The 26276-nt window shown below is 38.7% G+C and overlaps 1 protein-coding gene across 9 annotated transcripts; it reads right to left on the bottom strand.

Annotated features, from left to right (window-relative positions):
- Positions 1-781: 781 nt before the first annotated feature.
- Positions 782-26276, bottom strand: ECT2 (epithelial cell transforming 2). Of its 9 annotated transcripts, none has more exons than XM_085069025.1 (26): positions 26160-26276; positions 23583-23740; positions 22574-22656; positions 22389-22481; positions 21300-21482; positions 20670-20759; positions 20106-20213; positions 18905-18978; positions 18654-18784; positions 18405-18520; positions 18152-18214; positions 17565-17787; positions 16751-16887; positions 15922-16041; positions 14829-14897; positions 13792-13902; positions 12740-12836; positions 11941-12022; positions 10950-11028; positions 10657-10776; positions 9264-9402; positions 8174-8328; positions 6141-6248; positions 5377-5523; positions 3486-3792; positions 782-2145 (listed from the first exon to the last, which is right to left on the bottom strand). In XM_085069025.1, the coding sequence occupies exons 2-25, from the start codon at positions 23710-23712 to the stop codon at positions 3487-3489; spliced, it is 2964 nt and encodes a 987-aa protein (XP_084925151.1). In that variant the 5' UTR covers positions 23713-23740; positions 26160-26276; the 3' UTR covers positions 782-2145; position 3486. The 9 variants fall into 9 exon arrangements, with proteins under 9 accessions (XP_084925151.1, XP_084925153.1, XP_084925152.1 ...); XM_085069027.1 differs by having other exon boundaries at positions 22574-22653; XM_085069026.1 differs by lacking the exon at positions 26160-26276 and adding an exon at positions 25511-25593.

Below are 26276 nucleotides of genomic sequence, written 5' to 3'. Positions count from 1 at the left end.
ACCTCCTCTTTAGAATTCGAGTCTTTCTGAATGCAAAAAGTTGTATATGCTGAACATGTGTTGGTTGACTCTGTAGCACGGAGAGGTAGAAAGGAATGTCCTTTTTTAACTGTTTTTGCCTTAAAAGAGTGGCAGAATAGATCTTATAGTTTTACAATTCAGAAATCTCAGCATAAAGACTTAAGAAATTACACCGAATGCTACTAAACTGTCCAAATTGAAGCTTAAAAAATTCAGACCCCTCTTCATCCCAGCATTTGTAAATAGTACACCTATATTTTTAATAAAAATAGAAGCATCTCTTGCTGAAACTTGACATAAGAGGTTAAGATAATGATGCATCCACAGTGTAGGAGTGGTAAAGTCACATTTGAAGCAGGTATAGTCTTCCTCCTTCTCCACCAGTGAGCAAGACTGGGCAGAAATGGCTCCTCCAGTACAAGGTTATGGTCAACAACTGAAGAGCAGGAGGACTCAGCACTGTAAGGACAGGCTGATATTGACATAAATTTGCACAGAATTTACCAGGTTAAAGACAGCCTTCCAACATTAACAAAAAAAAAAAAAAACCAAAAAAAAACCCAGAAACCAAGAACTGTTGTTGGATTTTTAGCATAGTATTTATTGAATAGTTTATTTCCTAGAGCCACTTTATAAGTGTCAGTGCATATTCAGTGAAGATGCTTATTTTGAATGGATAAGGACAAAAAACTCCAAAAACCATACACACAGATCCAGGGGATATTTGTGAATATATTAAGAAAAAACAAACAAAAAAATATTCAGGCCTACAAGTGGTATACTTTATTAAGAATAACTACATAGATAATTAGAGTACAGTTGTAGGCTGGAGCCCGACAATGCTTTTTTATTTTCCCCCCCACATAAAAAAGTAAACTTTCATAAAAGTCTGTTTAGGAAAGCCAGAAGCAGTGTTAAACAGTTTATTTACATTGTTTAGATTGGCAAAAAGAGATATAAAAAACAGTGCAGTCTGACACATTCAGAAGCATCACTAGTTACATATAGATACAAGACAAAACACAGGTGGTTAAAAAGAAACCAGAAGTTGTGAACTTCTGCTAATACAGACAGCTGAACTGTTAATGAAATGCAGAAATTTACATATTTAGATAGTTTGAGAGAGTGCATTGCATTGTGCAAACTGTTCAGAGACGACAGAAGACGTGAACATACAGTTTTAAAGGAAGACATAAATACATGAGAAAGCCACATAAAAGCCTTAGGAGTACTACACTGAAATTTGACACGCCAAAATTGGACCCTCAAGTTACAATGTCACACCAATAATCCCATGCATTAAATAACAATTTGTTAACCAAGTATGGGGAAGGTGTGGAGGTTTGGCTTTTTAACAACCCTGCTAAACAGGAGTGTAATTCTTTTCCTCAGACTTCCACTTCAAAGCAAGACAAAGAATTCAACTGATCGTTTTTGGTGGTCAAAGCTCCTCATACCACTGTGTTACAGTGAGGCTGCAGGAGATCATAATCACAGAACTCAATTCTATTTAATTATAAACTACATTTATAAAATATCTGGAATAAGCAGCTGTACAACAGGTTAACTGTAATATTTGAAAGGTCAGGTACTTCATAATATATCTTCATTTAAGAAATCCACAATTCAAACATTAGATTGCTCTGCCAGTGGATGAAGTTAGGCAAGCATAAGAGTCATCCAAACTAAGAGTAAATTATGTGATCATCATCTTCATTTCCAGAACTGACAAACCAGTTTATTGCCTGGAGGGGATAATTTCCATAGAAGAAAATGTTTCAGTTATGTTGGTAAGGAAATAAATCTGTGCAAGGGAACACTTTAAAAGAAGGCCAAGTTACTAATTCCACTGATTCGCTGATCTGCTGCAATACAACTAAACCCCCTTGTGATTAACTTAGTGTTAGCTAACATTTTACTAATCATTGCTAAGTGCTAATGACTAAGGTACCACTAATGTCAGTAACAGGTCACTGACCAGCCACTTGCTTGTCAGTCACTCCCACAGAGCAGACAGAGTCTTTTCCACCTGCCTCATATCAAGTGGGTTGTTGATCGGCTTAATGTGTGACTCCTCCTTTCAAAGATTGAGGGAAGGCTGACCAAGGAAGGAGAATGAACACCCTGTTGGAGAAAAAAAAAAAAGTTATTGATCATTTATGAGCCAATATCAATATTGCAGTAGTTATTTCTCAGTCTTGATATATCACACAAGGAATGTCTGAGTGCAGATCTTGAAGATGGGCAGCTTTTGAAATTAATGATTCAGCATTTCTAGAGTTTGAATAGAAAACACATATTTTAAAAACTGAAGAAAAGGCTGGTATCAAGGAAAAATTCTTAAGAGATCTGGAATGCAAGAACACTTTTCTGAAGAGTAGCTGCTAACAAGTATTAATATACATCTTGCATCACTTTTTGAAGCAATAATCTCCCTCCAAAATGAAGGCAAGATACACTATGATAATCTCTTAGAGAAACAGAGCTCCCTCTCCAATCCTACAACTTTCTGTATTATCATCATCTCCGAGCCCCAAATGAGATGCTGAACACATGTCTCCTTGGCTGCAGGAAGCAACAGACATCCCAATGATGTGTCAGAGCTTGCTTTAGCTGTGCCTGGATGGGCACACACTAGGCAAGAAGCTTTTAGGCAAGACTTTTCTGATGCTCGGAGAATAAGCTGCTTCTGAGACTTAATTACAGTGCAACCAACACATCAATATGTAGCACTAAAAGTAAACCTCTTTGGATTAGCTGAGATTTTATATTCTTTTCACATTAGACCTCAAGATACTTTCACAAGCAATCTTCTGTTGCTCTTTACAGCCCAGCTGAGCTTCTCAGCATATCAACAGGTCACGGTAGCTAGGCAGCTTGTGCACCTGCATGCTTAAATAATCTTTTAAATAGGGATATTTTGGGCAGGTAAGGACATACACTTCACTATGAACAAGTCTTATGCCTGTTTATGGCATGTCCTCCATTTGCAGTCATACAGAATATCTGAAAATTAAATCCTAAACTCCTCTTTATAGAGCAGCGCTTATTAGACTCTCAAGTATTTTATACCAGATGTTTTGGGTTTTTTACAGATAGGGGAACAAAAAACTAAAACCACAGGTAAGAGGAGCTTCTCAAGGCTTCCCTGCAACCAAGTTATTTAAGTCCTCAGAACTCTGGCCAGTGAGCTACATAGCCACTTGTACAATTGAAGTGCAACAATAAGTAATTCAACTGTGTATCCATTAAGAAAGAAAAATCAGAAAAATTACATTTAAAAGTGTTTCTGAAAGAATAAACTTTGTACCCAGAACCAGAAATAGAACTAGACCACATGTGAGTGTTGACTCCAAGCCTGTGCCTTAGAGAGCATCAAAGAACCCAACACCATTTCAAGCCCTTTGTGCAGTAGAGCAGTACCATGCCCTCTTAGCTTAGAGAACTGAGGATTTCTTGCTCACTTCAGTCAGGATCTGATGCACAGAATTTTCCAGCACCACGCTGGTTATCATCTCCAGCATCAGCACAAGTGGTAGTAATAACAGGGAGAGCACATGGTCTATCCAAGGCATGACCATTTAAGCTTTCCAAGTTGGAAGAGGCTTTTGCTTCTACAGCATTTGAAAGATGAGTATTTGCAGAGCCAGGACACAGCACAGGCCGAGGCTTGGAATTTTGAGAGCTCCAATCAACAGAACTGGAGCGATGAACATTAACAGCACATTTGACAGATCCACTTAGGCTGCACGTGGAAGAGGAACAAGCAATCTACAATTAGGAAGGGTTTAAGAGTTAGTCCAAACAAGGAAAAAAAAATAAGCATCCAAGCTTTATTGATATTTTCACTTTTTTTTTTTCTACACAAAAAAAATCTGACATAAGCATTGGCTAGGATTTAATTTAAATGAAACAATATGTCTGAATAACAGCTTTGACTCTTAATGGACTCAGGTTTCCTGCAGGTTTACTTTCCTGCTCAACAACTGCACTGGTATTGCAGCTTGAGGGGCTGGAATCCAAACCTCTTCTCCCCTCAACCTTATCATTCAACCAAAAAGGCTTTATGCAAGTTCAGTGGTGTGTGGGATTGGTTAAAAAAAACACAACACATGATCTGCTGCCAAGCTGCAGCTTATTACCACAGAGGTCCAGGAGCTCTGGGAAGAATCTGAAACAGGAACATAATTTTGCCACTGCAAGTTTCTATGATTTTGTGGAAACAAGTATTTTTGTCTAGGGTAGACATGCACAAAAAGAAAAGCACATGACTTGCAAATTCATGAGTAATGAGATACAGTGCTGTATCAAAATGAAGACAATTAGAATGCAAAAACAATTGTTGCCATAATCATAATAGAAGGAAGAAAATCTCTCTATAGAGAACTGTGCTTTAGCCCCACTGGTGGATTTTTTAGCTCCTCTAAAGCAAGGGAGTCCATGGTGATACTTGCTCCCTTACTGGTTCATATTCTCTCATGTGGGAGAGCAGGGCAATATCTTTATGTTGTACAATTTAATGGCCACTCAAACATACTGAATTATGCCAATATTAAAGTACTAACACATCAGTCAGTAGTAGGAAGATGAACAGGATTCCCTCTTCTTGGCCTTCTGTCCCACAAACCACAGACTTGAAAGTAGGTGTTTACTCCTCAAATTTACTCAAACACTATAATAAAAGCAAAGATTGTCAAAAAATTCCTCCAAATCTAGTTTGCTTTACTAGACTGTACTAGGAAATTGAGTTTGGCCTAATGTAGCAGAAGAAAGCTGCAATAAGCAGCCAGGCATAGCAGAAGAGTTACAATATGTAGAACAACATATTATTTTACCAAGTTTTCTTAAACAGATATGAGGAGATAATTCCCTTGTTTTTTAAAAACTTGCAGGCTGCAGCTTTTATATGTCTCCACCCTTCCCAGTTTGTTTCACAGGATGTCTGTCATCTCACTACTTTGACTGAAACATTCACCATATTATTCAGGGTTGTACACTACATTTCTAGACAGTGTTCAAAATCAAAAGCATGAAAGAATATAAGACAGTGTGTTAAAACTTCCTCACTCTCTCAGAAGAGGAAACCTATTCCATCCCTAGGCAAAAGAGACTGGTGGAGTTTTTCAACTTAAATGTATAAGGTAACTCCCAGTTTCTAGTGCATCAAGATTTTTCTGCATTTTCAGCAAGTAAGGCTTCTCATTAAACAGCTCTTGAAAATAATATATTTACGAAGGCAGCTAAAAATCATCTTTTCCCCACAGTGGATGTGGAAATTGCTAAAGTGAGACCAGCAGCATGAAAAGTGTGATGTTAAGAAGGTGACTTGTCTGGCCTGCAGAGCTAAGCACTCACCGCCAGGGAGGAGGTGCTGGTCAGGCGGCTGCCGATGTAACTCTCGTTGGCAGAGCTGGGGCTCCTCCCTTCTGTGGCACTGTGAGACATCAGAGCCCTGCGGAGAGCTCGCTTCGGTGTTTTGGAGAAAGAAAAGGCTCTTGTGACCTGAGGAGTTTGACAAGTAGTTATACACTGACAAGAACCAGGCTGTAATGACTGCTGTTATGCAGGCTACCATTCCAATTCTCAACATCTCTAGGATGGTACCAAGTGTTGGTGTGACTCTCACAACCAGCCAAAAAGCCACACCCAAAATGATCTGACTTTTGAAGGCTCCCCATCATCCCTGCTCTTCTCATTCTGTGCACATATGAGGACAACATGGGAGAGGAAGGGAAGGGCAGAGATTCAGGAAGAAGTCAAAGGTAGGTCTGGTCACCTAAACTTCCCCACAGTCAGCCCCCCGCTCCTTTAAGTTGCTCTCAATTTTGCATTCTATTTAAAAGACTCAAAGTATTAAACAGCATATGTTCCATAACAGACTCAAAAATGACTACATAATACTTATGACTGTAATACTTAAGACTATATACAGATATTCCAAAACCTTGAACACCCCTCACCTTCTTTCTTTAAGAAGCTTATACTTAAGAGTTTTAGTTCAGATTAAGTTTTTCCTGTCACTAGTGTAAATACTACAAACCACCTGAAACAGGAATACTAGCACAATTCTCTGACTATAATAACTTTTACTGAAAAGCACTATCTCTGTAGTATCTTACCTTTTTTGATGTTTTCTTTATTGCCCTGGATGCTCTGCTTAAAGTACTGTCCATATCTTTAGTGTTTACTTCAACTGAATCAGGATCAGCAACATAAATGAGATTTTCCTGTAGACAAAAATAGTCTTAATAATGGTCAAACATCAGCACTTGTCAAAATACAATTTTCTAGTTCATTAGATCAGACTTAGAGGTTTTAATTGCCATATTTTTCCATATTTAACTCTTCATACAGTTCAGCAGCTTTTTGTTTTCAAGTCATTGCATTAGATCAACAGCTGGTGCAATCAGTTTCTGAAACCACTTCATCAGTAGTTTTACATTCAGTTTGTCTGATTCAGTTTCAAGTCCAGGGCTGACCAAATTAAAGGCAGTAGTTCTGAGGCATCCCTAGAGAGTTTCCAGCATAAACACTGCTTTATTCTACTGACACATCTAACACATTTCTAAAGTGAAATCCTGAGAGCTCCAGCTGTCATACAATAAGACTAAAGTCCTTCATATTAAGTGCAATACATGTTGCAGAACAGACCCAAGTTTTGGGGTTTTTTTCACATCTCATTCTTAAATTCCAGTATGTGCAAAGCAATCTCTGACTGCCTACTTACAAAACTTGGGTAGCAGAGGGGGCACACATGAGAGTGTGAAGTTGCTGGGATGAGTTTTTTCACTGTTTTGTGTGTTTATTTTGAGAAAAAGCATTTTTCACAAAAAAAAAGAAATCTCAGAAGGATCCCAGTCAGCAGCTTTATGGCCATTCCCAGGGCCTAAGGAAGAGTAGCCAAAGCCTTTGCTGCCACCAGGTGGCAAAGTCAATGTGATCTCATTCACAGGATGCCGTAGAACTCTAAAACCAGGCAAAAGCGCTTTAATTGAAGCTCAATTTGACATTTAAATCAGCAAGAAAGAAGTACTATATAGCTGGTACAAAGCAGTAGTTACAGAAATTATAACTAATGGGATTCAATATAGGAGGTTATAATTTGTCAGCATATGATTCTGAATGTCTTGGGGCAAGAGGGAATGATACGTTTATTACACAAAGGTTTAATTTCTATTAAAAATCTAAGTTATATGTGACACCAAATACTGAAGATAGGCAACAGACAGATTAAAGTAAATTAGCACTTCCAAATCAGCACTTTTCCTACTCAGTACCTAAAAATGAAGGAAAACCACAAAGCCAAGTCTCTTATTCCTAAGTCCTAGATCATAAGACGAACAAAATAAAACTAAGATGCTGTTTGCATTACTTAATTACCTCTCCTGTAACAAGCATGTGTTTAGAAATCCAAACCAAATGTTGTACAGTAAGAACACACTGCAGAACATAAAACATTTCTGGCTTAAACCAAATAGCTTCAGCTATATGCACGTATTTTCAACAAATTGAGATGACTGATATGCATAGACTTTTACATAATTAAAACATTAGCTGAAAGCCTCTTGCCATAATTGGAGAGGATCTAATCCTCAAATTAGTGTTTTTCTGACTGCAGAAAGCCCACACACTGAACTTCTAGAAATGTGACAAGGCCAGTGCCTCCTTTATTTCACTGTTTTTGTTATTTCTCTGTTTGAGGGTTATAGACTTCTGTCTGTGGGAACAATGCTTCATGTCTTTTGCGTTATGGTGCAGATAAGGTGTAGAACAAAAAACTTAACCTAACACCTGGTTAAACCAACCCAAATGATTCATAACGCTGGGGTTGTAAATTGAAACATAGCTGTGGAAGAAGGAAGCTGAGTACAATTCTTGTTAGTGCAGGGTTAAATTATTTATAATTTATTTGTGATGGTGAAAGGGTGTGGTTCTTGATTTTTAAGCACTACTTAGCTTCTGCACAAACTTTCAGACCATTAGACCATTTCCTTTTCTACCTTTTAACCACTCACTCGCAGATGAGGTAGCACAAATGTTTTCTACTCTACTTTACCTCAGGCATGGCCACCATTAACTTCATTAGCTTCACGTGTTTAAAGCCAAAAAGAGGGAAATATTTCAATCAGCAACATGGTTCCAGAGTACTCACTGCATCTGCTTTACAAATAGTGTTGGCCACATGCCGACACAAAGTCTTCAGCCAGTCCTCCTTGCGAGGGTCTTCAGTTGTCATCTGGAAACTGAGCAGCTTGTTGTTCAGTTCTGTAGGTGGCCTCACAACTAAGGCAAAGGCTTTCTGGCAATCTACAGTTTATTAAAAAAAAAAGCAAGGAGTTAATACAAAGAATAATGATTTTTTTCATATAATTCAAGGGAAAACCTTCAGAAGGGTCAACCCTCTGTCTGCCAGGAGTTGGAGCTACAGACAATATGATTTGGTGCAGTGCTTTTGTCTTTATTTACACAATAGCTTGTTGTATCACTTGCAACAGAAGAGTTCTGTCCACAGCCACCATCAAGAGGCTGCAATCAGTTGTTCATGCAACAGCTGATCCTTCACCAAATAATCTGCAGAGCAGTCAGCCTCACCCACCCTCTTTGCCATTTCTCTTTTTAATTTGGTTTCTATGTTCAGGTGGTTCAGAGAAAAAGCAGAACATACAATGTGCAGATCATCACTTACAGTAAAACACCAAAACTTGCCAGGATAGAAACCTAGAAACTGGTGTGACTAGATTCTTTATAAGTCACTATCCAGGCTGGAGCAGTATGGCAAATCAGACAGAGATATTAAGTCCTCTTTTGAGATGCCAAGCACAGCTCTTCCTGAGCATTATCATCACCAGTTAAAAGAATATCTAGTTTCACACCAACAGCAATTTTCTCTGGCCAGTCTAATGCTTGGGGCTGAAGTTTGGTTTTTATTTTGTAAATCCAGAGCTGTCAAGTGTTTAACTCTGTTTATCTCACACTGCCAATTGGTTGGCTTATGCTAATGCTATCTAGCAGTTCTGCCAAATTCAGCATCATGCAGGGATTCTTGAAAAGACACAAGATATCAGTGGAAGGAATTCTCAAGCTCATACAGAGATTCAAACAAGCTTTTACTAAAATCACATACCTAACATACCATACAAAAAATACATCTTAACATTCCATCCCACAACAGCAGAACTTCCACCTTCACACTGTGAAACACAGTTTTCATTAGCTACCACAGCATTTCAAAACACACAGACCTTCTGTCTCCCTGATGTCCAGGACTTTCTTGATCTGGGAGAGAGGCATAAGAACAACATGCTTGAGAGATGCAGGAGGCCTTGTGTGGCCATGGGGACTCTTGAAAGCTCCAATAACTTTATGCCGTTTCCTTGCAATCTGCAGTGAAATAGAAGAGAAAGGGTAAGTTGAAAGATCTCTTGTCATTGTTTCCTTTCCTTTCTATTTTTTTACTTTCTACTATATTGGCAGGCACAGAAAATCTTGCTACTCTACCACATAAATCTGAAAGGAATTCACTTATCTCACTATTCATTGCCTACAGTTCAAGTGGCCCAGCAATATTTGTTACTTGGCATCAAAACACTCAGCTGAAGAATACAATAAATTTTTAAAAAATACCTTGACAGAAAGTAATTTTGCATTACAGACCTCAATTCTACCTTGCATAAGAAACAAGGGCCCTTTGAAATCTACCACAAGGTAGTCTAGATTCAAACAGAAAAGACATCTATATTCATTAACCAACTTAAGGCGTGGTGTGTTATGTCCTAGAAATATCACTTGTTGTTGCCATTGAGGAGGCTTTGCACAAAAAATGTATAAAGATACTTGTGTGTTAAAGTAAGGCATCTTCAGTTGCTTGTCTCTTGTGCAAGAGACAAGCCAGGAGGTGTTATTAAAAGGGGTTTTATTTTCCTTTCCTTCCTTTATAAGAAGTGATGAAACCGAGTCAGCTGGACTCCCAGGAAGAGTTCATCACTAGTCAACAACAGGCTTTTGTCTCCAAGTGCTGCTTAGGACAGCACTAATTTTGAATTATTTTAGAGCTAGTCTTCTATAAAGACAATGTTCTCCACTGCTGCAGACAGCAACAAGTACTTTATGAGAGTGTCTTTTATAACTTCAGTTTCTCTACATTAGTCTGCAAAACCCAGTTAGATTTTTCCTCTCTAGTTCTTCTGAACATATTTTTAGTCTGAGGCATTCATTTTGATTTTTTTTTTGGTAGCCTAAGAACAGACAGATCTATTGAGGCCCACTATTTACTCCCATTAAATAAAACTAAACTTCAAAAGGACAAAATCTCCTGAGCCAAGGACTCCAAAGCTTTTTTATCCATTGGTACTACTCAAAGTCCTATTCAGATAAACATTTTAACATATTAAGCTGCTTTTATGTTTTTACCCTGGCTGCAAGACATTAAAGGCTACATTAACACCTCTCAGCCATGCAGACATGACCATGTTGGTTTATACAGTAGCTGACAGAAAGGAAACATCAGCATGTGTTAGCCTATCAGCAATCTGTTGATTGCTTCAAAAGCTCTTAAATTTTACTTATTTATATTCATGTGAAGTGTCAAGCCTTTTACAATTCAGTTCATGAGATGTGCTTGTATAGTCATCTTACCTCTAGGCAATCATTGAACAGGAAGAGTGTGACCTGCTCTCCCCTGTCACAGAGGTCATCACCAAGTGCTACAGTTTCCAGACGCTGAACTAAGCTCCGGTGAGAGGACAGGAGATTGGCCTAAGTGACAGAAGCAAAAATCTCATTAAGCATTTAGTCCAAGGGCTGGATTACTGCTTGCTTACAGCTTAACACTGGCAATCTGTTTAAACCAGCACCATTGCATTGTAACTTCACACATTTCTGCAAAGGGAACAGAATAGTGCAGTCATTTAACAGATCTAATGACTTACTGGACATCCATCCACTTCATAGACAACGTCAAAGAACTGCCTTTGTGCTTCTGTTTTTCTTTTGTCTTCATTAATGTGTCTAAGGGAAGCATATTATATTAATCTTCAATACCAAGCAACAGTAAAAGAATGCACTGCATTTAAGACACAAAAGAAATAAAGCTACACATTCAGGGATAGAATTTATACAGCAGCACTTGCCACACTTGCCTGACAAAATAACCAAATACCACATGCAATCACATGGGAAACTTCAGCCCTAGAACACTTTTCTTGTCATGTTACCAGCACTTGGCACACTATTCAGTTTACATAGAATTCCCCTCCCCTGCCCTGCAAGATTTTGAACTAGACACAGTGCAGTTCTTTACAGCCTGCATTTTATCCCCCAAATCAGGACTGCAGCTCACCAAGCAGCAGATGCAAGAATAATTACAATCTAAAAATTGTTGTTCAAACTGGACAAACATTTACCCAATTAATGAAGGGGTTCTCGTTGCTGGAGACATACGCTACACTTCAAAAGAGGTGAGACTTACAATCTAAACAACTTCAGCTTTCATCTAATTAACTGTTGGAACAGTGCCAAGAAGAGCTAATACAGAAGAGAAACAAATCTCCCACCAAAAGTGTGTCCTTTTAATGGATATATGCATAGAAGTACAGAAAAAAAACATCATTTCCATTCTAGAGGGACAGATAGAAATAGGAGCTGGATCAGAACAGAGGACTGGGAAGGTTTCCTGCTGAGGCAGGGAGTCAGCACAGCTTCAGGTACAAGTGCTGGGTAACAATGCCACAGGCTCCTTCAGAGCTCTGGCAAACAACTCCAAAGCACCAACAGCAGCCAAAGGGAGGCTGAAGAACACATACAGTTATGTTTACTTTCTGTTACTTGTGGCAACAAAACATTGACAGCAATTTAGAAGGAACAGAGGGATCTAAATGCAGTATGTTTAACAGCATGTTTCATAGAATCAACATGACTTACGTCATCACCTCCTTTAATGATTCAATAGCTCTCTCTAGAGTTACTTTATCTGGGTTCTCTTCTGCTGTATGTTTCTTAATATCTGCAAATAAAGAAAAAAATTAAAGAAATAAAAACTCCACACATATCACAAGTACCTGAAAAGAAATCTGAAAAACTCAAGTTTAAACTGAGTTAAGATAAGCTGACTGAAGAAATCAGATCTATCCTGGAGTCCAAATAGCACTGATTAAGTGGGGTACTAGGCTGAGCAGCAGCTGTCCAGGCATCTCATTAGGGAAAAAACCCAAACACGTACAATACAAAAAACAAACCCTTACACTGTTAAACATAAAATTAAATTGAAGTGCAGAGACAAGCATAGAAGTCTTTTTCTACCTGAAGCAAAGGATGATGAAGTGGAATTTTTATTATTTTTATTAACAAAATTATTACAGCAAGTGGTTGATACCAGGTAGAACATATGAAACTGTGAGCCTTGTCAATACGATTTCCTCTCTAGTTTATGTTAGTTTCATTTGATTCCCAATTATATGCTTGTTTGAAGAGACAGAATTGTCAGTGCAAACTGTTCCTCTATCTGTATCCTGCACACAAATGTATGAACAAGTGAAATTTAGTCAGAAGTGTGCTTTCTGCAGTAGTGGGTCTCACTGACTGCCAGTAATCACTGTTAACTCACATAATCAGGTCTGTTTTAGATGAGAAAAGCTGTTGCTAATGACAAAAAGTACACATTATCATGTGGTTTTAACACCTTCCCAGACAAACTAATAAAAAAAATACATCACTAGGTTACCATTTAGTAGAAGGGCAACACTGGGCAGCCTTTGAACAGGACGGATAAGAAGCTCAGCTAGGCTTTGGCGGCCACATTCAGGTTTAGCTTGATTTATCTGGGAAAAAGGAAATAATGTTCACTCTCTTTTTGTTTTTTACACACATACACAAGAAAAACAGAAGATCAGAGAAAAACTGCCTTCCTTGAAATTAGCAGTGCTATACAAGTGTGAAATTGTTTACTGCAGTCATTAACAGAGCGTGCTAAAAGCCACATTATATTAAAACTGCACAGTGATTTATATTCTCAGAATGTCTAGTTTTAAAGTGTCCATATCAACCCCTCAGCCCTTGTTTCAGGTGATAATGTGGAGTGAGACAGGGGACAATCTGTTCTCTTATTTGTTCCCCATCTTTTAGATATCAATATTTTGATGTAATTCTTAGTCCTCAGAAAACACAAGCTGAAATCTGTCAGTGTGATTACTTCATTATTTGGATACAGTAGAGGAGCTAAAGCTTCACTGCACTATTAACAGTACACACATATCTGAAGAGCTCAAGAGTCTTAAGACTCATCTTCAGATAATTTTCTTTGAAGATCATCTTCCTGTTAGATCTCCACTGTTAGGCTCCTATTCATTAGTCACAAGAACGCTGAGAAATTCTACCTCCCTGGAGCTTCACAGCTGCCCAAAGAAAGTTAAAAGCTACTTTAGAAATACAAGTCTCACAAACTCAGGGAGGGGACCAGTCAAAGCAGCAGCTCTAGTTACCTTTACAGAAAAGAGAAGACATGTATTTGGGAGGAACTTTTTCCAGCAACAAATGAATATAATCAAACTACCTTGAAAGCTGTTTAACAGAGAAGGAACTCAGACCTTTCATGAAAGGGTCATATGCAGAGCTTGAGGGATTGAAGTTCAAATCCTTCTTATTTCTGTCTCACCAAGAGATGTTCCCATTCCTTCAAGCTTTCAAGATGTCACATTCGGCCATCTACTGCATTCAGTGGTATATGGTAACAGCCTCCATGTTCTACTCATAGACTTAGTTCTGCAGACAACTTACCTTTAGGAAGGCATGAAACCTTGGCTTCTGTTTCTCACATCTTGTAATCGTCTCCTTGCTCATTTCAAAGAAATTCACAAACGGAGGGTATGTTTTCAACAAGTCTTTTGACTGAAAGAAACAACTGTTAGGGCTCTGCTTTACATATTATGTATCATTGTACATATGTTCATATGCCCTGAGCCATACAAAGCTGCTCAATGGCACATTGCAATAAAGAATAATAAAAAAATGTGTTGTAAACCCATACGTGTTCTCAGAACAAGTTAAGACATTTTTGCATGCCAGATGCCCAAAATTGATGCTGCTGATTAAACGCAGGCTGCTCTCAGCAGCAAACATGTGACAATCTTAGAAACTGCTGAGCAGCTCAAGTGGAAGGCAGGTTCTCACCTAGCAAGATGCTTTTGGTGAGAATTTTAGAAGTTTCAGACAGGTATTTTCTCCAGTTACTGCAATCACCTTTTAAACCACCAGAAGCAATACCTTAGACTGAAAACTTTTGAATGACAAGCACTATTTGTCTCAAAACCATCAGGTCAATAAAAGCATAAGATACCTAGCAAACTATTTATGTTCAAATCCATTGCAGCCCCAAACCTAACTTTCCCATTCTACACAGTCTGTAATTTGGAAGACAAGGAGTCCTTATTCACTTACACATTTCAAGTCTTGAAGAAAGAACACAAGAAGTTTCTGTGAAAAGTTATTTTCCTAGTTCTTTACTATTGATCAGGGTACAGGAGGTGGCTTTTAATGTATGAGTAAAAAGCATGTCTGCAGTGCTTCAAGTTACAGTTCTCAAACTGTAGCTATTTGTAGTTTTACTCCCTCATACCAGTGGACAGACACATACACTGAAACTTGACATGGATTATACCTCCTAACTCAACTGAAAAGTCTAAATAAAAAATACAATGATACAAGTTGGAGTTCTTTCTCAGTAGTGCTTTGTTTGTGTTTGCTAGCTCCTAGAAGTGGATTGTTTGTAAGGCAAGGTAATAGTCGTAAGCATAAAAAAAGAAACATGAACTTACATATTTGAGAATGATATCACCAATACTTTTGCTTTCAGTCCAATTTATCATAAGATCTTCCAGGTCTTCCTAGAATACATGCAGGGATGGGGGGAGAAAACAAGCTGAGCATAAACTGCATAAAGCCATTAAATGGGATCAGTGTTTTGCCAAACACACATCATTAGGTGTGGTTTTTGTGCTGACAAAACAGGCAATCCTAAAAGCTGTACAATTTCACATTCAGCCCCTCCAGTCTATTGAAGGCTCAAAGCAAGAGATCTTTGGCTTACTGAATAAAAATATATACTTGTAAATCGATGCAAGTAGAGCCTGGCAGCATATCAGGACTAGCCAACTCTGCAACAAGATAACAGTGCTGCATCCAACACACTACACAACACATCCCAGAGGAATGTTAAAAAAGGATACAGAAAACAGTCGAACCAATTCTAATTAAGAGTGCACAGCTAAGCTAGGACTTAAATCCATAAGACAGGATTGAAATGCAACTAGGATAGATTCCATCACTTGCTAGACCAGGGTGTCAAGGAAAGTGAGACCAAGCTGTTAAGCCTGTATCAGCTGGATAAGGATCATGCTCATTCACCATCAGCTAATAAGAGGGACTGAAGGTTCAGGATTCACCTTAAGTGAAAAGAATAATATTGGTTTGTTGCTGCCACTGCTTATATCTTTATTACACTGAAGATGAAGGAAAATACAGCAACTACATCAAAGCAACTCTCCCTACACTGCATGCTGCAGGTGACTCCAATCTGACACATGGACACACATGCTCTACTTTCATCTCAGTCTCAGTGGGCACACATCAATACCCAGTGTGATTAACCAGACTGGACCCCAGTGGTTGAGAAAAAAACAACAAAAAATGTACAAACAAATCATAAAGTTGCAGGCAGTCTGCAAGTCTCTTTATTTTAAAAGCCTACTCTGAAATGCTGCCAGGAACAGGCATATGCCACTATTTGAAAGACAATGTATCAGAACTAGTAAGAATCTATACCTATCCAGCAAATGCAAATGAAAACATGCAGAAAATATTCAAAGTCTCTGTGAAAGCTTCCCCTACAGGGCAGAAAGTGCAGCTTGCCTTGATTTTAGTGTGCACATCAAGAATATCTGGAATGCTGCCAAATATGGTCTTAATCTCTTCCTGTGCAAGGATTGGTCCCCCAAGTTGTCCTTCCTTCTCCAATGGAACTTGAAATAACTGATGAATTAAGAGAAAAAAAGTTAATGTCTTCCCACCTGCCAAATCTTGTGTCAGAAACAGTTATGAAAGCAACAGTGTTTTCCTTCTAGATCATAATTTCCTGTAGTCACAATCTTGAGACGCCTCCATTCAGCAAGAGTGGGTTATGGAAAGTGGTTTGAAGATACAAACACTTAGTTTGATACATCACTACAGCATAACCCCCTTTCATCTCCTTTTCTACTCACACACATTTTGGCTCATTCTTTAAGCAGATAATCAGCTGAAATGGAAATAAACTTTCAAGAAATTAAGCTCTTCCTGTAAGTTGTTTGCTATTCTGTTCTTCTTGGAATAATTTCAGAAAAAGATTTTTCTCTCTGCCATCTCCCTCTGTTCACTAATATCTAAAACATTAGTCATGAAGATCCTATTTTCCCAACACTTGCAATTTCCATGTAAATTGCAATTCCACTGCAGATCCCAGATTAGAAATTGTATTTTCCAACCTGAAACTGAGTATTCTTATACATGAGTAAAATTACATGAGACTGTTTATATTGTCATCTTCCTATGAAGCTTTGATGCACCCAGGCCCTCAAAAGCCTGCAGAGCACAGGTTGAAAATACTAACTGATGTATAATACAAATAGCTGAAAATACTAATTGATGTAAACATTGGATATCTTATTACAATTGATCTGGACTGGCTTTAAAACCAGCTTACCTGAATGATTGTTGTTAGAATATCAACATAGTTGCTTTCAGTCTGATACAATTCCTTTGCAACCTGCCATCTTGCAGACTGCTTGACAGGAAGAGGAGTTGAGTTTTTGGAAGGCCTTGCGCAGGATTTTGGTGTATCTGATGAAGAGATATTACCAAAAGAAAATAGAGCTTTATTACAATAGTCCCTAAAAAAAAAACCTCACCCTCAAAGACAAAAAACCCAAAAATAACTTCAGAATTTTTAAGTGAAGTTTGGGTGGTTTTTTTTAATGCTATATTGTAGCGTTATCAGGGCTCTTTCAAGAAAGTGGTTCTCTTTATTACAGCCTAATTATAGAACAGTAGTATATTATTCCTCAAAATTAGACAAACTAATAAGCCATTTATGGGCAGGTCAAGTCAAAAACTTGACCCTATTATCAGAACCTTATATATCAGGAAGCAAGGATTAGATGCTATGGAGTGTATTTTAGATGATTTACTGTTGACTATGCTGCTAATTTGCTACAGACTTCCAGCAGAGTATTTGAAGCATTTTGGAGTAACACTGGACTGTACTTCCTATTTATCACCTCCATATCTCTTCCTTCAGATATGATCATGCTTACTAAGTGATGACACGAGGCAGCTTGGCCTGTGTCTGAACTCTTCACTTCAGCTTTTTCCTCCAGACTTCGAAAAGGCAAAAGCCTGGAATTGCTTTGCAAATCTGTAGCAGAACTTTTAAGAATTCCCTACCACCACCATTTCTCCTGGCATGCAAGGGCTCTTAAACATTGTAGGTGTGGCTGAAGGGAAGTTTTTAGCTCTACCTCCACTGGCAGTGCTTGACTCCGGAGTGTTGGAAATATCCAGCAAGGAGCCAATAGAGAGGGAATGTTCAGCTGAGGGGCGTTTCCGAGGAGGGAAGGGGGACATGTCTGTTTCCCTGGTCAGCTGAGCAAGAGTCTCCTTCAAACGGCGCCGTTTGCGGTTGCTGTTGGGAGTGCTCAGGGACAGCAGCGACACTGACTTCTTGAAGTCGGGACTCTCTGACTGCAGTGAAAGAAAACTTCATTTATCCTCTGTGTCCAGTTCAACTCAGTAACAGAGATAATTACAGAGATCAACACACATCACAAAAGGAAACCTCTTAAGGAAGCCAAGGCAAAATGGATGGATTTTTTTCCCTTTTTAAAATGGAAACCACAATAGTATTTTGTTTGACTAAAAGTAAAACATTTGGGAAGCAGAAAAAAGGTTTAATTCCAAATGAGTATTCTATGTATAAAATTTATAATGGATTATCTGGAACTTAAATGCTGATTTAAACCATCTGATCTCTGGCCCCACACACACTTCTGGGCATGGTAATTTTACCTCCAAAATATGCTGTGCATTGTATTAGTGTTCAACATACCTTCTCAAATAAATACATGGACTCTCCAGCTCTGGCATCCATTTGAATGCTTCCCCAAAACCACTAAAGGAAAAAAGAAAACACACGTTAGGAACACATTGTAGAGCTTCACCCAAAGTTAAAAATATTCAAACTAATCTATAATAGTAACACAGTTAGTATGGGAGATATTTTTTCAGAATAAGCCACATGCTGGCATGTGGCACACACAGTTCTACATAGCAGCATTCTTTCAAGAATTTTCAGCACTAACCTCTTGCTTTACAACATAAAGTTTTTTTAAAGGTTCAAATGGAAGATCTTTTACTGTACTTTCTTCAACCACCAAATGTGTACACCTTTCATCACCAACTGGTAAATAATGTCCTCCTACATTAAAAAAAAAACGCAAATTAGCAAGAGTAAAGAAAATTATTGTTAGAAATTAGTTTCTCACTTAACAGCTCTGAGGCACCCATCATTAAAAACTCCATTCTCCCCACAGGTTTTCATAAACAACCACCTTGCATTTCTGTCATTTCTTCCATGTTAGCTTTCTCATCATCAGAGAACCCCAGGAAACTTAACATGCAATCCTGAAAGGGAGGAACCTTGAACTGATTTCTAAAGTCATCATCAGCTGCACAGAAATCACTGAAAGAAAGAAGATGCACGAGAAGGTCACTAAATCAGTGCTATATCAGTATTTGAGCAGAAACAATATTTCAGGTGAATAGGATGCAAGGTGAAGGCTGAAGGAAAATAAACACCTACATTTCATTCCTTTTGTCCCATGCCTTATAAATCCACTCAGCTTTCACGATAGGAATCCCAAGACTTACAGCAATCTACAAAATAGGAAAAGCCTAAGTTGTACCAAATATTTCCATTTAAATCTTTCCCACATCAAGAAAAATTTGTAACCTTCCTTTTACTTTGAGACAGAAACAGTAAAAAGTGAATATATTCCTTCAAGAGTCATTCCCAACTGTAGCTCCCCAGAGTTAGAATGTCTGAATTCAGTGACTAGGAGATCAGATCAATAGCTATTTTGACATTTCCTCAAAAGTGCACATTTTGTGCATTTGATATCTTTCATCATTCACAGAAACACAAAATCAAATCTCTGATCCAGTGGAATATGGGATCTTTTTCTGCTTTTGATACTTTGTATGAAGAAAAATATCTTAGACTGCTTTTATCAAAGAGAAAGTGACTATTTGAAAGGTAACTGCCATGACTCCTTGAGAGATTGTACAGCTTTCCTACTTTTTCACCTTTGAGTTGGCAGAAAGGAGTGTTTGAACAGAAATAGGATTTCTTTTTAAGATTATAAAGACAAACTAGAAAAAAAAGCCACATCCTACCAATAATTAAAACAAGGGAGAGTCAAGGGGCATAGACATTGTGATGTCATATTAAATAGTATGAAAACCTATAACATTTATTTACTTCTAAACAGAATATAATTGTCCCAAATGATTCCCTTTTAGAATCAGAAAAGAAAAAGCACACTCATGTCTATTTATGCATAAAAGAAGATTTGAATCCTCATCCATAACAAGATAAAAATAATTTTTAAAAGAAGATATGCGCCATTTAAGTACTTAAGTTTTTTACAAGTTACCTCAAAGTTTATTGTTTGGACAGACAAAAGCAGGTATGTTGATACATAAACACTTGTTCATCACTGTCTTAACTACCGGTAGCATCAATACTTGACCATTTGGAATCTTGTTATTTACTATACTTGTCTATTTTCAAAATACTTGCATTCAATTTATGTTATTTAGATCTCCCACAGCAACAAAAACATGCCAAAGCTCAACACCAGGCAGAGGTGAATTCACCATTACAAGTTATTGTTGTTAGTACAGGAAAAAACAGCTTCTGAGCTGAAGCATAATGCACAAACTTAGTCTACAAGAGCCAAATTTCAAACGTTTCCATGAAACATCAACTCAAGCTTACATACTCTGAATTTGTCTCCATGTGTTGAGTTTGCCACCAGATGAGTAACTTTTGAGCTAAAGTCCCTTCGAATAATTCCACCCATATGATGAACCAAGGTCACAAGCTTGACCTGAAAAATAAAGACGAAAAGTTTTCAGTATCTTCTGAAGAGTGAGAGCAGTATAGAAGTGGTTTACAAAGCAAGTTACAGAAGGTTACATTAAATGTCTAGAAATGGAAATACTCTGATCTGTTCTTAAAAAAACTTGTTTACATCTACAGAAGATGTAGCTGATACATCAAGAGAACCATTAAGATTTGTTTTTATTTCAACATTTAATACAGCCTTGCTGTGTAGTATGAATACTATCCAAACCACCTGTGCTCTCATGATCATCATACATAATGCCTTCACCCATCCTCAAATATCACTGCCTCTGGACTTGCAACCAAACAAAAGAACAAACAATTCATTCTCCCCATATGGGCTTGCGCCATGGTTAAACCTATGGGTGATAGAACAGTAGAGTACCTTGAAAATATATTTAACATGTTTTTACCAATCCAAAGAAGAAAAAAGCCTTACTAATTCATCCTTCTTTCTGAATCCTGTAAAGCACAGTACCAAGTTCAACATACTTGCACAGTACAGCGGACGGCAGGAGAAAGGCAAAGGCTGAAAAGAAGAAGAAAGCTTATTAGTCAACAGCAAACTGATCCCATAAAGTTTTCACATTACCTTTAATACAGTATTGCTATTTCTAGTCCTAAAAATGTATCAGACACTAGTCCAAGTCTGTCTATTCAGTTATACCTCAGCTCCAGGCCTACCAGCATTCTGGTAAAGCAACTAGAACATCCCCAAGTTCCACAGGTAGAGCTCCATCCTTTTATTTCCTCCCCAGTCTGCCCTACATGACAACTTTTGGAAATATAAAGTGATTACTGGAGAATCATTAGTGTGCTGCCTTCCCTAATGGGACGATCCCAACTGCTGAACAACAACTTCCACAACTACAGCAGCAGCCGTAGCCTTACCACTGTCTGCCTGCACTCTCTCACTACATGCAATATTCTAACACAGCATTAGAAACTTGCTTCGCCCAAAATTCTCTTGCTAGGAATGCTGCCAACTGATTGGAAAAGCAAGACAGATTTTACTGTGAACTCACTGCAGCAGAGAGCTACTCAGCTGATTTCAGCAGGAAGCACACACCTCTCCTTTCTGCGCACAGTGCAGCACGACGGGCGGCCCGACGACACGGCAATCTGCCTTGCAGAGCTTGGGAAAGATGGGAGCTTGGAAGTCTGACACAACGAAGATGGTCTCAAATTCTGGGGAATCAGAATCTCCAAGCTCTTCTAGCGTGTCTGTCTTGATGTAGGGCATTTTAATTTCCTTGATGTACAGGGATGAAAGGGAAAGCATTATTCAGGCAACATACTTGCACTAGTGTAAAATTCAACTGCTGTTTATTTTGGACTATTAGAAAAATGTATGATTCATATTTCAGAGATAGAGTTAGGATTTGTGAAAGCTGAATGCAATGCACTGTTCTCTTGCATAAGAATAGCTATGAACTGCTGCATGCTTTAAGACTGAATGTCTTAAAGTAAAATTCCTGCTTCTGAAGAATCAGAATTCTGGTAGCATATCAGTTCACACTGATAATGTAGCAATGGAAATAGCTAGATAGAAAAAAAAACCCTGAGCTCAAAAGAGAAATGAAATTTCAGTCTATCAGAACAGCTTAGGGAACTTTGGGATGCTACTAAAAAGTAGAATCCAGCTTGCAACAGCAAGCTCCACACAGCACCTAAAGAACAGAAATAGAATTTGTTAATTTGATATTTTTAAGGGGTCTAAAAATTTGGTCCATTCCAATTTCAATCATTAGTTCCAAACTTTATTTTTTATGTTTATCACATCAAAAAATGGAAAAGCATTTCTTGCACTTTGGTTTAAATAGAGCTTTAAATTCAAAGAGAAGCCCATTGACAAAGTCAGTTCATAGCACAAACTTATGTGTGACTGAACAGGAGCATGCAGCTGGATGTCCCAATGGGTATTTTTATGCCCCTGTTAGAAAAGATCACTAGGTAAGAGCTGCAGGTATTACTTCCATATCTAAGAAAGTGTTTGTAAAAAAAGTGCTGATTTTGATGAGCTGTGACACCATCAGAACTATTAGCATATATTATGACATTATGCCCAATTAATCCAAATTAAAGCCTGTGCACATTTCAGTCCCAGTGAAGCATAACATGCTGCATGCAATTACATGTGCTTAATTGCATGACATACCATATGAATAATACTTTTTATTAGTTTTTCTTCTGATTTATCAGGACTACTTTCCTTTATCTTTATTACAGGAACTTCCATTATCTTAATGGTCTGTGGAAGAGGAGAATTTTAGTACAGAAGCAAATTGGTTACTAGAAGTCTAAAGGCATAACATGTGACTGTTTTATCTCAGGCCCGCATACCTCCAAGGCTTTCAGAAGCTCATCACGTTTCCCTGCTTCCTGAACCAAAACCACTCTTGTTTCTATTTGAGGCATTTCTTCTGCTTAGAGAGAAACAAGAGTAATATTTGTATTTTAGCAGAAAAATCCATGTTATGTCTAAATCAAGCAGTAATGTATAGAAGAATACAGGCAGACAGCAGCCTTTCAAGGCTCCTTATTTATCAGGAACAAGCCTGAAAATAATGTTACCTCAAGAAGCATGTCCATTAATTAATGAATACCCAAGTAACTTAGAGCCCAAACTTTCTAATATGGAAAATAGACAGCTGATATCTTTTCTAGTTTCTGTGCTCCTGGCTGACAAAGTCCGTTACTTTCTTGGTGAAACTATGCACTTACCAGGAATATCAGAACTGAGATTAGATACCTTGTTCTTTTATTTTTTTTTTTTTTGCATGCATTAATAAGCCTTCAAAATATTAGGAGGAAGAACAAGTATTGCCACCATGTCATTTGCATCAACAGACCACCAGCAGATTTTGGCTGCTATCTTGGAACAAAACATTCATTGGTGTTTTTTTTTTTAATTTCAAGATTTGTTCTTGAACTAATTTTGGGCTCAAGACTATTAATCTCTCCACCTGTCTTCCTTACGATACCTATTAATCTGTCTACCTGTACCCAAGAGAGCAGCTGTAGTTTCCAAACACTGGTGTCAAAATGTCACCTGGAATGGTTTATTCCACAGAAGAGGCATCCTATGGAACTGACAGCTTTCTATACAACAGCCAGAAATCTCATTTGATTGGGGCTGTAACCCCAATTCTTTATAACAAGGTGAGTTAAAAAAAAAAAATCAAGACAGTCCCTTTGTTAATAAAAGGATCCCAGATCAACACCCTTTTGCCTTCTCTATGTACAATTCTGGAGTTCAAAGCACTTTCAGTTTTCCAAAACTACTAAATACCAACCAAGTAATCAGTCATTGCAAAACCAGAATAGTCTTAAAATAAACTTCCCCCGTTACCTTCAACATCCAGAACAGTTGCACGGAATACATTCTCTTTGGAGGTTTCTATAATTTTTGAATCAAGAACAGAAGAATCAGCCAAGAGGCTCCTCCCAGTTTCAGACACCAGAGTACTGCTGTCAGCCATGATTATGCCTTGTTTCTTTCTTCAACAGCTGGAAGGTAGAGGGGCCAAGCTAAGTTACAGGTACCAAAAGCTCATTAAAGAAGAGTTCTATGACTAAGTGACTTCAGAAAACAAAACATTTAGGCTCTTACTGAACTCCCACTCACGCTGATAGAGCAGCTCTGAAAGAGCATCAAGAGTAACACAATTGATAGAAAAGACTGACAACAGAGCTGTTACAGAAATGGTTCTGCAATTCATCAGCACAGAAAGCTGCAGAGAGGCAACTTCAGCTCTGAGCACAGGAAAGCACAAACTCAAGTGCTCCTTTAAAAAAGCTTAACCACAAAGCATCAAAAAACTAAGAGCACTTGTTTCCTTCAGTGCCAAAGCTAGAATTGAGACCAAGATTAGCATTGTTGAAATGAAACATTAACAGAAGAATTAGGGTAACCAAAACATCTTGCTAAAATTTGATTTTTCTGGTGAACTGGCTAGAGATACTGTGGTTAGAAATGAGCACCCAGAGAGCAGGACCAGCACTATTTACTCACAGAAAAATTAAAAACTCTTGAGAGTCTTTACAAAGTTGAAATGCATGTATATGTCTGTTTGTGTGGTCTTGTCTATTGTCCTACACTAACTATAACAGAGTAGAAGTACCCTTTCATCATCAGATACAGAGGCCTCCTGTCTTAAACAGAAAATATCTGTGCTCTCCCTACCCATCAAACCTGACAGTACTGGAAAGGCAGAATTCTTAACCCTGTCATATTCTGTGAGCTACCTACCCGAATCCTGCACCAGAAAGTTTGTTCTAAGGCACCTGCCCAACAGGCAGCACATTTTCTCTCACACATGAGGCATGCAGGGTGCACTTCCTGTGATTCATCACACACACAGATTTCAATGTTTACACAATGATATCAGGAGTTGCCTAGAGCAGCAACCGCAGCAGAACTGCTGTCGTGCAATACCCCTTTGTAGCACTTAAACTGAAATTGTTCTTGTGACAGTAAATGCCTCTTTAAAACAGCAGCTGTGCAAATACTGCATTGAAGCATTGTCTGAAAGAGGATTCTTGAGGTAATAAAACCCCTACAGAACAGCACATCCCATTTTTGAAGCTGTGTAATAACCATCCTATTACATAGCAAATTCAGAAGACAATAAACAATGGGCACTTTGGCATAACAGTAATACAGAAAAGAATTTATCTCCTAGAGTTTAGATCACATCTGGGGCTCCTGGAAATTATTCAGGTCTTCACAATACCCAAGCTGCTAATACAGTGATGAGCAGTAAGTCAACACTACAAACCAATCATAATCCTAGACATATTCAGTTACCAAACTTGCCAGCTTAGTTTCAATGTCCAGGTCACACACAGCTGTGCAGCTCCATGCAATTCAGTTTTCTAGACCTAAGTCCCAGTCACCCACATCATTTCTCTCAGAGCAGCTTAAGACAGAGCAAGAGAAGAGTAACCTCAATCATAAAGTCTTTGGGGAACCACCTGGCCAAAATGTTACAATGTCACCACCAGGAACTGTTACACAGTTACCTATATTCTTGGCAGTAAGAGTGGAGAGAAGCATAATCTTGGAAGATTCAAATCATATTGTTAATAATGATTACCACCAAAACAATTACATGTAAATTCAGAAGAAAACAAACCTTCCCGTCAAAGGCACAATTAAACTTAAATCCTCGAGATAATTTCTTAGACATCTAAGACAACAGTGCAGTTATTGTTATACCCAATAACATGCATTTGAACTTATAGAGGACTTCACTGTATATTTGAAAAAGCCCACACCTTGGCCTGGGCATTGATTTTCTTTATGGAATTTCCAATTTATTTATTTATGAGGTTCCATCCTAAGTGTATTTAAAAATATTCCTTGTTTTAATAGTCATATAATAAACATAATACTGGTCACTAAACTTGCAGACAGAAAGTGCCAGGATACAAAGGAGAACAAGCAGCACACACAGACAAGAACTGAACAGTTTTCCCTCACATAAAGAGCGAAAGTCAAACACCATCACTACAGGCTTCCCACCGAGCTAATGCCCCCGCAGCATCCCACTTAGAAATGACCTCCCAATAGTTTGTGGAAAGCCTGAAGAACACAAAACACTCACAAACCAAACATGTTTGCTAAAGCAAGGAAAGGACAGCAAACACCTCCCACGTTTGCCATTTCCCTCCCGAGGAACCACGCAGGAAGGTTCCCGAGCCCTGAGCAGGGAAGGGGCTGAGGGCAGGACGAGGGACCGCCACAGCCTCCGGCCACACGAGCCAGCAGGTGCCGGCGGGCCCGGGGCTCCGCCCTGCCCAAGGACCACCGCCGGCGGCCTGAGGAGCCCCGGAGCAGCGCCGGGACCCAGAGGCCTCCCAGGGGCCAGACAGACCGGTCCAACCCCCGCAGGCCGCCCGCACCCCCCGGCCCAGCGCCCCTCACCGCCGGCGCCACCCGCCGCCATCCGCCATCAGCGGCCGCCGCCAATTCAAAAAGCGAGCCGCCGCACCCACGCCGCCGCCCATTGGCTGCCGGCCCCACCGTCCCTTTGTAAGCCGC

This window comes from Lichenostomus cassidix, chromosome 9, assembly GCF_008360975.1.
Source record: "Lichenostomus cassidix isolate B80296 chromosome 9, HeHo_3.0, whole genome shotgun sequence".
Lineage (NCBI taxonomy): Eukaryota > Metazoa > Chordata > Aves > Passeriformes > Meliphagidae > Lichenostomus > Lichenostomus cassidix.
The sequence above is the reverse complement of the archived record's forward strand: the minus strand, read 5'-3'. Positions and strand labels throughout refer to the sequence as shown.

What these genes read in the sequence shown, in the direction of transcription:
- ECT2 (XM_085069025.1), bottom strand. Translation starts at nt 23,712, where the DNA reads ATGGCTGACAGCAGTACTCTGGTGTCTGAAACTGGGAGGAGCCTCTTG. An exon ending in AACTGTTCTGGATGTTGAAG is followed by an intron (nt 22,657 to 23,582) that starts GTAACGGGGGAA and finishes TTTCTCTCTAAG; the next exon opens with CAGAAGAAATGCCTCAAATA. An exon ending in ATGTGCACACTAAAATCAAG is followed by an intron (nt 14,898 to 15,921) that starts GCAAGCTGCACT and finishes CATGTATTCTAG; the next exon opens with GAAGACCTGGAAGATCTTAT.